This window comes from Gavia stellata, chromosome 1 (assembly GCF_030936135.1).
Source record: "Gavia stellata isolate bGavSte3 chromosome 1, bGavSte3.hap2, whole genome shotgun sequence".
Lineage (NCBI taxonomy): Eukaryota > Metazoa > Chordata > Aves > Gaviiformes > Gaviidae > Gavia > Gavia stellata.
The window spans coordinates 129,847,958-129,866,643 of NC_082594.1; the positions used below are offsets into that span (position 1 = coordinate 129,847,958).

The following is an 18,686-nucleotide window of genomic DNA, read 5'->3' on the forward strand; positions in this document are numbered from 1 at the left end:
CTCTACAGCATTTGAAACATTAAATACCTTGGTGGACATACAAGTAGACTAACAAAGTGTAACATTAGCCTTTTCAGGTTACTATACCACTGCGCCTGTCCTCTCTTTCCCAAACACACTTCACCCTAATATTTGGTTGCATTTTTCCATGGCACAGTATTTTCCCTACACAATGGAATATTTATTTTATTTTTTGACTACCTGCACAAATAACAGCCTTGAATTTTAATTCCCTCCATATTGATTTGTAGTTTCAAAACTACAAATGAAGACCTTCCCAGAGGGTTCCTCTGCATAACTGTACACAGGTTCACTTTGAAAGAAGCTCTTTTCACCAGGCTTCAGGCCACAGACACGCTTACCTTCCAAAGTCGCAGAGTTTTAGAACAGCTGTATCAGGGTCCAGCAAGAGGTTCTGTGGTTTTATATCCCGGTGGCAGATCCCAAAGGAATGGATATAGGCTAAACTCCGGAACAGCTGATACATGTACAACTGGAACACAGAAACATTGCATAAGGCATGCTTTCCCAGTCAAAACAGGCTAAACAATTAATTTAGCACAAACTCTCATTAGAAGAAAAACAAAATCACTCAAAACAACCCTACTGAGCGCATATTAGTGCTACGAAGATGGGCAAGGTATTCTCATACCTTTCCCACCGCCCTTTGCTACATACCCACACATGCAGTTCAATTTTGTTCGTTTGTCCTTCCAAAAATGAGCACAATTCCAAAAAAATAATTGTGCCAGCTTTCCAACATTTATAAATAATGGTAGTCATAAAAAACATACACAAAATAAAGGTGTTTCAGTTTGCTTTTTAAATCAGCCTCTTCATAGAAATTAAGTATTCCAGGTTATGTAAGAAAAAACCCAAAACAACCAACAAAGAAAACCCTTTAGTTGATGAAGTTAATAACAACATATTAAATATTGCCCAAGGAGTATGGTAGCGTCTCAGCCTGTCACTTGAGCGAATCTCCCAGTTTCTCTTGGTGATGGGACAGACTCATTTTAATTTCAAATCTTTGGACAAAAAGAGAGGGCAGATAAAAACAACTGCTCAGGATAATTTTATGCAAGGCACAGTAAACAAGTATGCTGAGGGAGGGTTTGCTCTGCCCCCTGTCCGAGGCTAAGCAGCCCCTTAGCAAGGAGGAATACAGCAAGGGGAGGTGTTATGAAGCCAAAAGCTTCACAGGGCAAGACTACAGGGCAAGGGGAGGATGTCCAGCGGCTGGAGCTACGCACTTTTTGGCTATGGAGAATAAAAAGCTGCTGGACACAGTTAGGACTGTATAGCGTATACAGTCACAAAGGCATAGGAAGCCCTGTTTCAAGGTTGACAGCAGGCTGCCTTTGTTATCTTTGTTGTGTCTCCCCCAGGTTCCATTAAAAAAAAAAAGAAAGTAATCAAGCTACAGGCAGGACATTGGACTGGAGTTGCAACTCCACGCTTTCCTTTTCTAAGCTCATTCTCCGCAGTTCACCTTTAATGGTCTGTAAAACTGGGTGCAATTGCTAGATATTGCTATCAGGCCACGTTTGCCTCACTTTCACCGCTATCTTTGTCTTTCACTCTTTCTCTCTCCCTTGGTTTTTGTTGTTCGTTTGGTGGAGAAGGTAGGAGCAGGAAGAGAATCGCCTGAATTTTGGCTCTAGGTCTTTAGTTTTCCTATTTGTTTCTCAAAACCACAACTCTGCACAAAGAAAAGCAAACAAACATGTTTTCTGAATTGCCTGTTCTAGACACGTTAAGAATGTATTGTGCAAGCGTATTGCAAAATAATCCAGAAGATTGCTCTAACTTGAGGAGTCAAGTCAACACACGCGGGATTTAGAAAGTATGCCTTTCATCTCCACAGAGCAAACCCAAAATTTCCAAGAATTTCTTACAGCATGTTAGAAGTTACAAATAAAAATTAACAAAGAGACTACTAGAAAAGTTTCCGTACAGTTCTTTAACAGTTTCTTTGTTACCCAGGGAATAGCAGCTCTCTGCCTGCCTAGGCATCAATCAGAAGTGAACAAATAGCTATGATCTGACCTTTGTGTAGCCAAGATGTCTGGAAAATTGCAAAAGTTTTAATGACATCAAGGTAACATGATCTTTTTAAATACAGGATTACGAGAAAGGCTTGCCTTGCCAGAAAAATAACAACAGCCTTCCAGGCTACCTGGAACGGGAAGTCCCAAGTATCCAGCAAGACAAAAGAGTTGAAGCAGAATTTTCTCTCAGAAGGTAAGTAAGGACAATTTTTTCCCAAGTCCCCACAATGAAGAACAATTAGGTCAAGAGTACCGACAAAAGCTATATAAACAATTTCGCAAAAGCTAAGCTAACATTTTGGGGAGCATGTAACCTGAAGACACGCTGTTCCACCAACAGACCAAACAGAATGACCTTGCAGTCGGAATTCTTTATTGCTGGACAGTAAGAGTCTGTGCTTTCTTAAAAACAGGCACCAGTGCTGGCTATTGCAGAGACATGCCATTTACAATTTCTGCACATACCATTATGTCACAACATTTTGTTATTGAAATAATCACTATTTTTAACTTTCATCTTTGTAACTTTCATCTTCTTTCAATCAAATTAAAGGTGTTTTTTAAGTCCATCCTCATGTTAAAGCATTACACTCCAGAGGAATCTGGAGAAATCCATATGAATCAGGAGTGTTTGTTGCTAATTTCCACTTAATGTTACCTGGATGCCATGTTAACAAGTTAACACCATGTGAAAATATGATCATTCACTAGCGTGTGAATTGTGATCGCAATATATGAAACGGAACTACGAGACCCAGAAGGGTCCCATGTTTGGAAAAAAAAAAAAAAAGTAGTTTTGTTTGTTTTAACCACTTTGTAAAAGATGACAAAAGATTCAGACAACTGAAGTGAGGTTTTGAGGCTACAGCGTGCATACAAACATCTTGCCCCACATAGCTCTTCAAGACAAGAGCCACTGAGCTCCAAGAGCAGGGAAGGGCACAAAAATATGCCTTTCATGCCCACAACAGAAGCACACGAACTCTTACTCATATGCCAGGAAAGGGGGAAGATAACAGATAAGAGAACACTATTCTTCCTGACATCCTCTTTCAGTTCCTGACCTTTGTACTCTTGTGTCATCATCATCTCCGGAAATTGAAGCTGCTAATCTGGCTGGTGTCAGTCTCTATCTAAACTGCTTAAAAACCAAAACACTCGCCCCCCACTCAGTCGCCCCCACCCATTCCCAGATTTTTGTAAAGTGAGAAATCAGGAGTGCTCACTTTAAGCCTCTCGCCTTTATTTTTCCTTCACCGTAACAAGTAATTATTTTAATCTCTTTTTTTCCTTGCCTCGAGATGTGCGCTCCTAAAAATTTCAGAAAACTAGTTATGTCAGAAAAGAGGTATCCACAAAGTCTATGCCTATAATATCCTTCTTCATCTAACCACATCTATCAGTTACCTACCTTGACATAAATCATAGGGAGTGTCTGTTTGGCCCGACTATAATGTCTGGCAACTCTGTATACTGTTTCAGGAACATAGTCCAGCACCAAGTTGAGGTACACCTCATCTTTCTGAAAGAGAATAGAGAAGAAGAAAAAAAAAAAGACTTGAAGCATGAAGTATAATTAAAGCATTCAGAGAAGCCAACAGGATGAGAAAGCTGTGGACGTTTTAAGTACATGTCTTTAGTGGGAGTGTGAGCTGCCGCCAAACTGTTTATCCTTTAGTCTTTGCACTTGTGCACTAATACTTAGGTCAAACTTATGTTTAAGGTCACGTTAATTAATATGGTCTCCAACATAAGGCATTTTCTGATTATGAATGCAGACAAGAATATAATTGTTCTCCCCATTCAATATTTTCATTAGGAGATATTTCGAGGTGACACCTGCATCATTATTTAAAGCAGTCTATTAACCCATTTGTCCCTTCCCCGCCAAAACCCAAGAAGGGCAAATTTCAAAGTCCCAACCTCACATCCCACAACTACACATCAAAAAAAAAGTTTTAAGTCCTGCATCTTTTAGAAATGTTACTTTGATCTTACTGAATTTCCAACTATTAAGGGATTAGTAATACATATTAACCAATCATTTACAGTAAGCCAGTGTGAACATTTATAACCACTCTGTTTACACGCATTTTGATGTCCCAGTTATCTCCAACTTAAACGTGTGAACTTCTTCATGGCAAAACAGAAGAAGACAAAAACAAAGACTCAAGTACCACTTTTAGTATCTAGGATCAGGTTAGAGGTCTGTGTGAACGTAACACAGAGAAACAACAAACATCCCTTTATAAAAAGGTACTTTGTTACAGAACACGTTAGCAAAGGAAAGAAGGAACAAAGAGGAATTAAATGAGAGAGTACTGTAATCACATAGTGCCTAATTGTGGAACTGAGAATTTTCAGCAGTAAAACAGGTCTTAAAAAGACTTCTGATATTTTAATGCAGTCTTCTGTGCAAATCCTATCAAGACTGTGAATACATTTAACGTTGGGGGGTGGGTATAATTAACTATATCAACCTGAAAAATTATTTTTGAAAGCTAGGTGAATTAACCAGAATTAACCTCTCCTGCTATTGCTGTATTAACAGCTAGATCCTTCTATAGAGAAGGACAGTACATAGAGACTTTACTTGGTTGGAAACAGTACCGAACTCCCAGGTCTTCAACTGGAGTCCCTTGTCCGCAGGTCCACTGGCTACGTACCTTAATACCCGAAAACAAACCTCATTTAGCTACAGCAATTTAATGATATTACTGTGACTTAACACGTCATTTTGAGCACAGAGCATGGTGTGTTACTCTCACCATGCTGTTTTCCTTACCTGTCTCTATCCTGTCTCAGCAAAGAGCAGCAATCTCCAACGAGTAAAGAAATGGTACGTGGTAACACACACAGAAATACACACCTTGAATACACAACAGGCAAAGAACTGCTGGTTTTGCGTGTTGTTAAAGACTCAGAATTCAAGATCTCTGTTCACCGCTGTTTGATAATAAACACTTGTATTTTGAGGACATTTTAATAGCTCTTACCAATACCTCCTAATAGACCAAGTGACCTTGCAAGGGCCTGCCTACATCACTCTTCCCTACAAGAAGATGCTCTTTTTTAATATCATTGTTTAAATGACAGCGGTAATAGCACCAGCACTAAGCAAATGCCAATGGCCCACTAACTTGTATCTGGTCTTACGGTAATTCTGCCACACAGACACGGAGCAGCAGCCTCCAAAACCATGCCTATGCTGGTGCCTCTCCCAGCACCACCCCAGGAACCGGGTAGCAACATGAAGGAATCTAGGGACCAGGCTGGAGAACAAACTTTTTGACATGGAGGAGGAGGGACAATTACCAGCAATGCAGAGGGAATACCAGACAGCTCTGGAACTCCAAGGATGTGTAAATGTATGCAAGAAAAATACATCCTTGTGTTTTAGCACTTTCCCTTCTGCAACAAGAGAAGCTCTTCCTTCCCTGACTCTCACTTCAAGCCAAGAAAACTCCACCACCACCTCTTCTTAGGTCAGGGCTTTCAAGGTAGTAATTATAAAATACAGAAAATAATTGTCCTGAAAAATCAAAGCTAAATTATGCCTGGTATGGCAACCTGTACACTAAGAGAAAAAAAAACAGTCTCATGAATATGAATTCTGTTTGATTCAGTGTAGATACAACCTGATGAATATGTTTAATGCTTGCCTCCTCTTGGAGAGTGGGAAAGTCTTATTGGTAACAAGTCACCGCACAAAGTACTCCATTACTGATGTTGATTACTTTCATTCAAAGGATTCATGTTCCATGTGTTAAAAAGATACATGAGAGATTAGAGAGACAGGAAAAAAAGGAGTAGAAATGGAATTACAGTGATTTCATTATCCTCTCATAGTACAAGTAAAAGGAGACATGTAAACCAGTAATACATATGGACACTAAACCCCATCTACGCTACTTCACAACAGTGAGTTTTGAGAATTACGGAACTCGACTTAGTTCACACCACCTTTATTTTACTTTTCTCTCCTCCATTTTGATTTTTACGTTCTGTTGGAAATGAGACTAATTCAATGGCATGGCATGGCACAAGCACAGGAAGATCAAGGCATCCGAATCGTAGAGGGGGAGGTTTTGCCCCCAATCCTTATGAGTTTTTATGCTACCCACAGTATCTGAACAAACTACATGGGTTTTGCATGGTATTGCTCCTGTGTAAATGTGTATTGCACATTATCACCTAGAAGACACAAAGGCACACAAAAACCTTTCCCCCAACCAACAAACAAGTTTTGACGTACCATTTGATGTACCCAGAACTTTAATATGCAACTACAAAGGCAAGGCTTATGGTGTTGGCTAAGTAAGTAGCAGCGTACTCCACTCCTACCACAAGCAACTGACACTTCAGAAGTGCCCTAAATGACTACTTGAATGAATTAAAGATGATTCAAGCGTTCTGACCTACCTCCTCCTGATGTAACCTGGCACAAGTCTGATAAACACTCAGAACAGAGTTTTCAAGAGCCCTCACCCTTCTCCGTGAGCATGAACTGGATGAAAATAACATCCAAGTTACCTGGATTCCCCTGAACAAGATTCAGTACGAGCTAGAAAGCAGTCATGGCCTGACAAGCTCTGGGGATGATGTAACCTGGTTTGCCTACCTCATGCATTCCTCCTAAACATATTTTTCCAGTGACCCAGATGTATTGCAATAGGAAATAGGGTTAGCTCGAAGAGCTTGCCAAATGAGGGCAACTGCTTGAGGATCAAGCGGGAGGATCAAGGCTTATCCTTCCATTACAGGAAGCCTTTTTCAAACCTCACCACGTATTCCACACGGGACTTGTTTCCACACTGCTGTTTCAAATTCGCTGGGCTGGGAACCAACCAGGTAACCTAACCGTCAGGAGCACCTCTGAAACGCCTCTACAGAGAACAGAAAGGTCCAGAGGAGACTGCGTCATGTAAATGATGGAAAGCAAACAAGATGTCATTTAATAACTCACTCCTCCTTACAGACATCGGGATTGAAAAAATTATTAGCTTTCCTCGGCAGGTCAAATGTTTATGTGCATCCACGTTCTCCTGTGTTTGCTGCTAAGGTTATGACCATGTACTCTTTAAAATGAAAAAGGGGAAGGAGGGCAGGGCCCCAGATCCTGAAATACAGGATCAATGTATTTCATAAGGATTTTGGTTTTAGCAATGCAGCTCATGTACCTGCAATTGCCTCAAATGTTAGAAGCTGCTCTTTTGTCACTTGGCAGATAAATCCTCAGTTGACAAACACTGCTCCAAAACGAGCCAGAGCAAAATAACCACTGCCTTGCCATCGAAACGCTCTGCACCTCTCAAGAACTGACAATTCAGGCACCATTTCCCTTTGGTTGGAAGCACTTCATGTATGTAGATACTATTACAGACTATGACAAAGTAAGGCATGCGAAAGAGTAGGGCACAAGCGCCGAAACACTCCAGCAACTTAACTTTTTTCTTTGTATCAGAAATTGGAGATGAAACCAGCTGCAAGTACAACTACTCTAGCACATGAGCCTTACACATTATGTGGCTGAAGACTGAGCAAAATTGAAAACATTACCCTGCTGACATAGGAAAGGCCGCATGGAGGTCCCAAACTCTGCCTTTAAAACTCTTCTGTCCTTCAATCCACACAAGTAATCCGTTTTAAGGACCATCCACCTGAGCTTAACTGTGGCCAATATAAAGCAACAGCTATTGAATTCAACGATTTGCTCTTCTGGATTGTTCCTTGCAGGGAAAGTACAAATATTCCTTCTCGCTGATCCTCCCCCGCCCCAACACACCCCAGCTATTGTTAATTTTTTTTCATATATTACACACACACACTACATTTACAACGTGTATGTATAAAACTGTAATCAACATTAGCCAGCCACAGTCCAGATATTTCCCCTATTTACCACCAAAACAATGACAGAAGCCAGGAAGTTCACACAAGCCAAACACCAGACCAAGGGCAAAATCAAAAATCACAGGGCATACTCTGAAGAGTATGTCAGCATCTAGGAAGACGTTAGTAGTTCTCCTGAACTGTCAGTCCTACCTGGAATGTAAAGAAAATTTCCCTGAGCATCAATAGGTTAAAAAGCTTAAGAAACTATTCCGTGCGCTCTTTCTTCTAAATTTACTGGTCAGCATTTGGAGAAAAAAAAAAAAAGTGATGAACATGCTCATTTCAGTTTTCACCTCCTGGCAGATCAGTAACAGTGTGGTGGTGGTTCTGGTGTGGTTTGCAGGTGGTTTTTTGGCCCCCCCCCCCCCTTTTTTTTTTTAAAAAACCCAGATGATTTAATTGAGCTAGTTTTCAGATAGGCTCTATGTGATCAGCTGTATGCACGCAACTGAGAGAAGATGAACAACACAAATGTTTCTTAAATTAACTCTGCATTTCAAGAAATAAACGTGGAACTGCACTCTGAAGAAACTCGCTCTACCTGCCTATTCAAGCTAAAAGCATACAGATAAGCGACAAACCTAAAATTAAGGAATATGCCCCCAGAATACACTTACTGAAATTATCCCAAGGCGTCAGTACTGGGGCTATATGAGGTGAATAAGCCAGTCAGTTTACTCAAGGGGTTCATATTTTCTTCACCATACGACAGCACCCCACCGATGATGTTTCAGAGGTAGGTGCTACACGCGGAGCTGTTACTGACTGGATGGCGGCTACGCAAGGGTTCTGTCAAAAAGCGCTGAAGGATTTAACTTGGAATGCAAGAAAACTGATTTTAGCATTTCACATGGATTACACCTTCTTTCAGAGTGCATTATTTAAACACCAGAGTGTAAGCATGAGGTAAGTTATGCCCTTCACCCTGGCTTAGCCATCTAGATTTGGACAACATACAAGGTTCAAAGTCACGCAGTTTTTGCCCTAGATTCAAAAAAGGTTATTTTACTTTTTCTTAAATCTACGACCAGCACGCGCTTCACACACCCTTATCAAGCGCCACAAAAGACCCGCCTTCCTTCTCTTATCTTGAAGGCTGACATAGTACCTTAAAGATACAAAGACTTCAGAACCGCTTTCAAAGACAAAGTGAGAATTTGCAGCCTTCCTACTCTAACTACTGAGTAGCCACGATACACGGAAAAATTTGAAAATGCAAAAAATGTTGTAGCTGACCTTATTTGTATGAAGGAATGGTGACATCCAGTGGCCACATGTGCCTGTTTTTACTCGCAGTTTATAACCACATCTGTTTCAAAACTGAGCTGTGGCTGCCACCAAAATAAAGGAACCGTAAGCCTAGATGTATAGCTGCAGTTTCACTCGGACAACTCCAGGGGGGTAAGAGCAGTTGAAGACTCAACTTCAGTGTTCGGAAAGATACCAGTATCTTCTGTTAGTACTGTAAATGTTGGCTAAAACACCTCCTTTCCTATTCCCTCACTGCTCACAACTGAGTTTGAGAAATGACATCTGCCCCAAGCCTTCTGTTCCTATACCTACTTGTCAAAACTTACCACCTTGTTCTGTAATGTTCATTACTCTTCAACATAACACAGTCTGATGTAGGAACAGCCGACTGGGTCAGCTGTGATGGTAGCATAAGGGCGGAAGTCAAGCCTCCCAATATAATTCAGATTTAAGAATTTTCCTGGGTCTTGTTTTAAGACAGTTGGTTTGCGTTGTCTACCTTTGATCACTTAGAGCCTAGGTTCTTAGGTGATGCACTAAGCCTTTCCCCTTCATTAAAAAAAAAAAAACCACACCAGACATTTTCTGTCATAGTTTTCCCCTCTAAAGAGATAAAGTATAGTAAAGAAAAAGGTCACTCATTAGGAGAATTTGGGAATCTCTGCCAGTTCTTGTTTATTTTACGCCCTGTAAAATCCTTAAGCTTTTAGCTGTACTTCCAAGGAGAAGTATTTCTATGAAGTTGGAAGCAGCCACCCGATATCTAAAAGGTAGGATCGATTTGCGATCTTTGACCCAGGTGATCTGTGGATATTTGAACCACATCTCCCAAGCACGGACTGTGCCATAGGCTGGCAGTAACTCTGTTAGAAGATGAAAATTAACGGATAATGTTGGGATCACTGAGCTGTCCTGCATACCTTACCATGCAAATGAAAAGCAGAGTCTTTGGAGATCCACTACTTTCTTGCCTGCACACTACCTTCCAGGCTGAGTAGGAATTCCTGAATCGGGATATATCCATGACAGAAAACTAGGCAAGATAATACACCATAATTGTTCAAACTACACCTGCCTCAGGACAAACAATACAATCTGCTTTCCTAACGGCCATCCAACATGGGAAGATGAGAGCAGTGGCTAGAGCTGGTAGAGGAATGACTTGAGAACCGAAGCGACTAACCAGACGTACTGGACGGTTCACTGGTGTAGAGAGAAATCACGGAGCTTCCTATTTCCACTGCACCATGTACCCCATGGAGGATCTAGCCACTGCTGCCTACTCTGCTCTTGTAAAGCCCTACCACAGGCAGACAAAACTGTTATTTCTATTAACACAACCTACTCAAAACCAGAGACTGCTCATAACTACAAGTAAGGAAATTCCCAGCATGTTGCGAGCCCTAACAGCAGTAACTGATAATTGTTATCTGATGACTGGTGCCCGTTTTGAACTAAGCTTGGCAGGCCTCAGGCAAGGACTACAGAGATACCAACATCACAAAACTCCTCATAATTGGCATTAATTGCTCATTTGTTGACAGCACAGCAGATCTGCCAAGGATTAAATGGATCGTAGTGACTAAATTCATCTCTAGTGATGGCCCTTCAGCACATTACTAGGTTGGTGCAAAACACGCACACAGGCTCTGTCCATTCAAAACTGGGCTAAAGGCTCTGTCAATTGAACGTTTTGTGCAAGAACTTTTTTTTTTTTTTAAAACAAGTTCATTAAAGAAACCAAATGGTTCAACTACAAAGTACTCCATTTTAACAGGGACAGAACTGATGGTCCTTACATAAGGACTCATCTGAACACTCCCACAAGAAAGGGTGGTGATGTTGGTGCCTCTTTGAAGGTGGAGGATGTATCTCTTCCTAACAGGGATATGAACCTGGAGAAGTACCAACCATTCAGCAAAGCCCAAACTTGCAAATCAGCCAGTTGCTCCCTTCTTCCAAATTTCTTCATTGCAGTTAATACACCGCTGCCAAAGCACACGTGAGATACACGTTGAGCTGCATCTATAAGCTGCTGTACACTCTCTCCTGCACTTTTATTTTAAACCTCAGCCTTACTCTATGGGAGTAAATTTCCATCCTGAGTCTGCATGGACTTTTGGCTGCATGCCCTTACAGCTAAGGCTAAGTAAGATTATAAATCAATTAGAGCATGCAGAAGGGCCAGCTCAGCCTCCAAAATAGAGTCAGCATATTTCCTATTCGTGATCTCTGTGTTTCCATATACGCTTTGACTCCTCTGAATACCAAGCCACCTTAGAGAGGTTAAAATAAAAGTTACATAACCAGAGATGCAATTACTCAACAAAAACTGCATTTACTTTACTTTTATGCGATTTGATGCAGGAACAAATCTCTCCAGTGACTTCTTTTCCTCATTTGGGTACGGATACAGATCTATCAGGCTATTAAACACTCAAAAACATCCACACAAGAAAACCCAACAGTTACGAACTGCCACAAAGAAAGCTCTAAACCAGAAATAGAGAGAAAAAAAAAAAATGGTGATTAGGAACTCATTTCAGGTTTTACACAGCTGAACAATTTTACTCAACAGCTACTGATTTAAGAATTCAGGTCGTACCATTAAACATCAGGGAATACTCTCAGCAAAGGATCCAGAGGGATTATTCGGTATATCCATGTCTGCTCCCTTGGAGCATGGCTCAGAAGGTTGTCAGCAGAATTAGGCTGAAAAGGGCAGGCAAGAAGACCATCTCCCTCTGCTTCAGTAAATCAACATTTACATTTACATGCCATGCTAAATGCAGGGCAGTCCCTGAAATTAAGGAAAAGTAGCAAAAATCAAACCAGAAATGTACGCTTCCCTAATGCGGTCTGATATCCCAGTGGCAAGCTGATAGGCAAACCAGGCATCTTGTTCAAGAACTCATCCTAAGGCAGAATACCGAAACTACCAAACGCAGCAGAGTTGGCTAGCCCTACAATCCTGCCCATTTTCTCAAAGAATTACCTAGAAAACCACAAATCACAGAAATACATGGAAAAGACTTGTGACTACTTCCACCAAGAGAATCTTCCATACACAACTCAGCCCATTATTTGGTTGTTCTTCCTTCCTCTCTGGTTTCCACCAGTCATAATTACAGGTTTTGGACTACTGAAAAGCTCATTACAGCTACGGAAGTCAGTGTCCTGCTATCAGATATCTTATACAGCCTCAGAAAAAAAAGAAATCAGAATCTACTCTCGCAAATTCATTAAGGATGAGTCTTTTGGAAGAACTGGGTTATCCAACAGGTCTGACAAACGTCAGTGAACTTACAAAAAGAAAAAACCAAGCAGGAAATAGTTCATAGAAGCAACCTGAATGCCAAGCCTCTCAATAGTCATATTAATATACATTACGTGCTCTCTTTGAGCTCTTTTAAACTAGAAATTAGTCAAACGTGATTAATATGTAGTCAGTACTCAAAACAACTTTCATATATATACACACACATATAAAGGTATAAATATATGTGTGCACGTGCATGCATCTATACACACACATCCCCCCCCATATAGGGTATACCTACATAAAGGCAATACAAATTCAAAGATGCTCAGACAAAAGGCAGTCACCCAGTCATAGAAAACAAGGGAGAAGAAATCAGTCAAAGCCGTGTTTGATACAAGGTTTCCATGGTGCTAATGCTGGATTGCTTTTGGGCAAAAGCAGGAAGAAAAGTTTAAGCAAATGGGAGACACAGAAAGGAGAGTTCATCACAAGGAAAAAGAAAAGATAGCGAGCTCAAGCACTTCAACCAGTTCCATGGATAGCCCCTAGAAAAAGCGAACAGAGCGCTCCAAATCTCTACAAAGTAGCTACAACTTTGATGCAGCTAAGGAATAGTCTTACCAGCGAGTGTTATTTAGAATTGTTTTTCTATTTGATGCTATTTTCTATTGCTTCCAGTTTTCTAATAAAGAATTAAACCCCCTGTTTTCCTAGAATAAAGCCAGTTTTAAGGTTGCCCAGTGCCTAGAAACGCCTAACGATTAAAATGAACTAAAGCAACTACTAGGCACACGGCTTTCAAAGAGTGCCAGTCTGACTGGATTTGGAGAAATCCTTTGAGGTATCTTGAAATGGAGACAGATTTAAGCTTCTCAGATATTGTCCAAAAAACAAAGAAAGAAAAGTCTCTGGGCTTAGATGCACTGGTGTTACGCACCAGGGAAGAAGGGAGAAGTCCAAGAAACACTAGAACAAACAGGTGGAGTGATGACGGCAGCATGAAAACCTTCATGCAAGAGAATGCTTCATATATTGGTAGCAAAATTAAGTTCATTGATGAACTATTTCATTAAAGGGATCAGCACTATTATAGTTACCTCTGAAATTTTACCATCACTGCTAGACTTGAGCAATTAACAGTTCACTGCCATTAATCTGGGTTTATGCTAAGTTCTTCACGAAGACGACAGACAATTGCAAGCCCCACTCATCACTATGCTACTGCATTTTCTGCTATACATCCCTTGGATTTTTACATTACTCTTCCCATTGGGCTTGGCTTCAAGAATCACTTTTTATAAAGCTCTGGGTCCCTAGCATCTAAATCTGCAACAGCTTCCTACATCTCCTGCCTGGTTACCCGATGGGACCTCATGCTTTTCTCCCTTTTCTTCCACTCTCCAAAGAGCCAGCTTGATTATGGGGGTAATCTGAAGGAAAAGATGTTATTGCTTCCCAAACTTACAAAAACATGAGAAGAAACATTATTCTTCCTTCCCAGATGAGCTTCAGAACACCAACTTGCTGCTCTCTAGAGGTCTTCCCAAACAGCAGCCAAGAAACTCATACACAGTTATCTTCACCTGCTGCCACCCACGTGGAAATACTTGCAAGCCAATTATGTATCATTTTGTACCGAACTGCAAAGAGACCTTGCAACCTGAACTGCGACATTACCGCTGCTGATGTTCTGCTGGGTGCACCTTTGCCCTAGGGACTGGTTCGCATTCGTCCCGTTTTGCAACAGGATAGCAGTGGAAATCTCAAAAAGACATGAAGAGGGAAGAGCAGAAAGGAATGTGAAAGAGAACTTCTCACTGAAGCATGAAGATTCACTGGTCATGGATAGAGACCACATTTTTAAAAACAAAACTAGCGTTGCCAAGAATCAGCCACGTGGAGTTGAAACAGCTAAGTGGAAAATCCAGTCTCAAGCTCAACATCAAGTTAAAGATTTCCAAGAGTTTTACTCAAGTTACTGTTATATAAAGGCTTTCTGGAACAGTGTTCTGAAATGTTTTAACACTTCCATTGTTTGCAGGAGGTTTCTGAAAGCCATTAGATAAAGCAGTTGTCTTCTGCTTGTCTCATGAAATTCTACTTCACCCTAGCCAAGTTATAAGCTGGTTAAAAAAGCAAACATAAAACCCCAAAACCAAGCCCTCCTTCACAGTATTCCCCTTCTTGTACTCATGCTGCTTGATGAGTTTCTGGTTATATGCTAAATGAGCACAATAAAGTTTAAAAAAGTTCACTGCACTACCAACAAAACAACAACAGCCATATAACACTGGAAATGCTTGCTATCACCAGGCAAGGGGGAGGAAGGAACAGGAAAGGCTGATAAAAAAAAAAATTAAATCACATTTCTCCTTGATTCCTGCAAAGTGGTTCTGCAAGCTTTCCATAAGCACAGGCACAGCACAGGGCCAGGTGCCCCCCAAGCACCTCTCAGAGAGGTAACAACAGAGCTCCTCCAATTACCCCTCTGTGCACTGCACGAGACTGCAGCGACCTGCCACCAACAACTTATCCTGGAGATGTCAGCTCCTTCTCTAGCTCCAAAGATCATGAAGCGGGTGGGTTGCCTCTTTCACTCTGTTGGCCCACTTTGTGGCAAGAGCAGTTAATAGCCTTCCAGTAGCTATCAGCTCTCTTATACAGTCCTTTACAGCATTGTAGACACATGTACTGGAATCTGAAGACAACTAAGGCTGTAATCTGCTTTAGAAAATGAACATAACATCTATAAAAATTACGATACAATTTATAGAAATATTTATAACTATATATAAAAAGATCAGAGGAAGTTCAGAAGGTCGTCTACCCCATTTCCCCACCTCACAGCTTACATTAACTCCCACACGGGCCAGAAACACATTTGGGGTTTGGTTTTTTTTATAACTTCATGGATGACCCTGCTTTAAGCATGAGGTTCGACCAGATGCCATCTTGAGGTCCATTTCATCCTGAATTCTCCTACGATTCCTAAAATGCTGATACATACATAAGCAAGGAAGCTGTTAGAACTTCACATTAAAACAAAACTTTGTAACCCCTTTTTAAAAACACCTAAGGAACTTCTATACCTGGACTGAAAAGAACGATAAAATGGCAGTGTCTACTTCTTGAGATTTATTAAATCCAGCTATGTGCTCCTTCTTCTGGAGCATAAGTGTTCTGACAAATGCTACAATCACGTGATCGTACATTATTCTTTCGTCTGGGCTTGGAAACTCAGCCTGTTTACAGAACAGACACACAAGGAAGGGGGACAGAAGCATACAGAGACTGAGTCTGGGAAGAGTCACAGAAGTGCTTTAGATCTAGAGTGCTTAACGCCGAATCCTAGAAAACGTATCTGCACGTATGGAAAGGTAGCACTAGAACGTGCAAATGAAGCCTGGCTGTGCTTCACTAAATTGAAAAAGAGGCGGTATGTATCCAAATCCATTACGCTATTGTTGTGCTATACTAATAACACTACGCCTCATGGACCACACACTTCCGTACTGAAGATCTGCTCCAACATGACCTGTGGGGCACCACTATAGCATTTTCTCAATGTTATCACATCTACTATCTTCACGCTCCTGTCTCTAGAAGTGCAAACAGTTCGGTTATACCCCAGATGGTTACCAGAAGGCATTGCCTTGTTTTTCATTCTTACCTTCTCTCCGCTAGAGTAGAAGAAATAACGCAATCGGACAATGTTACAATGATCCAACTTTCTCATAATCTGGAGCTCTCGGTTCTGTAACAAGAGGAAAGCAAACGATTAGAAAAACTCTTTTCTCACAAAGTTAGAGTACTGTAATGAACATCTTAATTTACAGATACAGGAACTGACAAAATCAAGGTACCACAGAACAACTGAAGCTGGAAAGAGGCAACAGCTTTCATAAGTTTATTAGTCTTTCTTCCAATTACTTTACCACTGAGCATATCAACCTCTTTGAGCACATTTTCCCTCTAAAATAAAGGTCCACAAATCCATCACAAAACTGAAGAATTACCTACTTACATTACCAGTTTCAGTGGTAAAAAGCAAGACGACATTAACTTTCCATTTTTACTTTCTGATCTTACAATAATGCAATATATCAGCCCGAACGGTTGGAAGCCTATCCCCCTTCAACACCGTAAAAATAATGTAAAAGCAAACATAACACTTCCACCTACACACCTGCCCTCCTCCACACTGCAAAAGAGGTTTGTGATGGAAGGTCATTTCCCCTACCATTCTCTTTGCTATTGGCAACAAAAAGCAGCTGAAATCGAGTAGGCAACTCCGTTCCCACTTCAACCAAGGTTTAACCAGGTTTAGGCAGACAGAACAACAGTGTTATTTTTCTGTTTTATATCAACCTGAAACAGCTGTTAAAATCAGTTCGTTACACGCATGATGAACTGGGGACTTTACTGCAATATCCACTGTAACCGAGCCCTAAGCAAATGAGGGATCTTGTAGCCTAACAGATAAAAATGAGTGAAATGTTGAATTGCTGGTATGAATAAAACCAAGCAAGTAAAATTAGCACAGCTATGTTTGTTATACTTCATTCCATAGTCTCTACAATCTGCAGCTTCACAAATAGAAGGTATTCCAACTTCTACTTGGATCACAGAGTTGCTGATCATGCATCCTAACTAGCTAGGACCAATACACTAGACTAATACACTGGTCCTACTAACATCATTAACTCTGGCCAACTTCAGGAATATTTAGGAAGAAAATTCCTTAGCCACCACACATTTTCATACTTAAATGCACAAAGCTAAACACCTACTTTGTGCAGTGCTGCTGTCGAAATAAGGATTTCATATTCTGTGTATCAGAGGGTCACGTACGGTGCCTATCACTATGATTAAAGCTTAAGGAACTCCACAAAAATCACTCAGTGCTTCTAATGTGAACATGGCTATGAACTCTGCTTTTAATTCCTCTAAGCCATGTAGCCTTAAAAAAAAAGGTGTTAGGTAGGATGCAGTATCATTAATCCTACCATCCCTGCCACCCGCTGACGGAAAAAATACTTCAGTATTAGCCAGCTCTTTACAAACACGAGTGACATCTCACAGAATTATCAGTTGGCAATTATCCAGCTAGTATTTAAGGAGAAAGCAAGTCCTTCCCTGAGCCTGCCCGGCTTCTGAACAGATTAAAGCCTAAGTCTGTTAGGTGCACACCGAGACAGGCCTATTCTATACTGAAGGATGAAGAGAGAAAGTAAGAGAAAGCAGGGAGAGACCTTTACGGCTTTCATGTACTTCCTGAAATCCCATGGAGTGAGTTTCTGAAAGAGGTATACAGGCTTCATCACATAACCTTGCCAACACACCTTCACATCTCACAGAGAAAAGAGTTCTCCTGGTAGGAACAGGAGCTCAAATATTCTCCACTTACTCTTTATTAAATGCTACCAAAAAGTCAATTTTGAGAGTCATGGCTGGGGTTCCTGTGACGCACAGCGCAGTTCAGACTTCAGACCAACAGAAAGACCTCCTCCTCTCATCCTGCCTGAACCGCAAGCCACTGCCGGTTCAGCGGTGTCTCCCCAGACCTTACAATCTCGTGCAGATTTCAACTAGCGAGCTGAGGTAGGGATGGCTCGAGATCCCATCTGTCACTGAAACACCAATTATGGCAAGAGATTGATTTCTCCAGTTGGCTTTTACAGTGCTTAACAGTCTTACTACAGGACTGAACCTAACACTGCAAGTCCCAGCACCTCAACCAAATTCCGCCAGCAATTCATAGCACAATGTAAGGATGGTAATTTCTGCCTCCCTTTCTCCCACTGGCTGTGAGATGGGGATAGCACCTTTTATCTCATGGAATTACTGGAAGAAACATGAATGCACTAAGCATGAATGTGCAGATATTATTTTGGCAATATCTCTACTAGCTCCTTAAAATACACATACATACTCTAAATCAGGTTACCGCTTCGTGCTCTTTAGTTAGCACGGATACGCTGATTGGATACACTGGGGGGGTGTGGGGGGAAGAAAATCAGCAGAAGTTAGTCTAACGCTAGGCTGAAGCTATATTTATACTCTGGTGTCTCATCCTAGCACAAGCACAGTCTGTGCCCACTTTGATGCCTTCCACTCCGATCCATCTCCTTCAGCTCTCATCCTGACCATCTGCTGCAGCTGCACCAACAATGCTTCAAGAGGTGCTAATATCAGGGATAACTCATAAACCGGTCACACAGTAACCT

The 18,686-nt window shown here is 41.1% G+C and overlaps 1 protein-coding gene across 2 annotated transcripts in view; it reads right to left on the reverse strand.

Moving 5' to 3' along the window:
- Nucleotides 1-18,686, reverse strand: part of GSK3B (glycogen synthase kinase 3 beta) — a 148,538-nt gene that overhangs the window by 48,814 nt on the left and 81,038 nt on the right. For both annotated transcript variants that reach the window (XM_059816725.1, XM_059816718.1), the window contains exons 3-5: nt 16,130-16,213; nt 3,463-3,573; nt 363-493 (exon numbers count right to left, since the gene is read on the reverse strand). In XM_059816725.1, the coding sequence (XP_059672708.1) occupies nt 363-493; nt 3,463-3,573; nt 16,130-16,213 (326 nt within the window). The remainder of the gene's footprint in view (nt 1-362; nt 494-3,462; nt 3,574-16,129; nt 16,214-18,686) is intronic.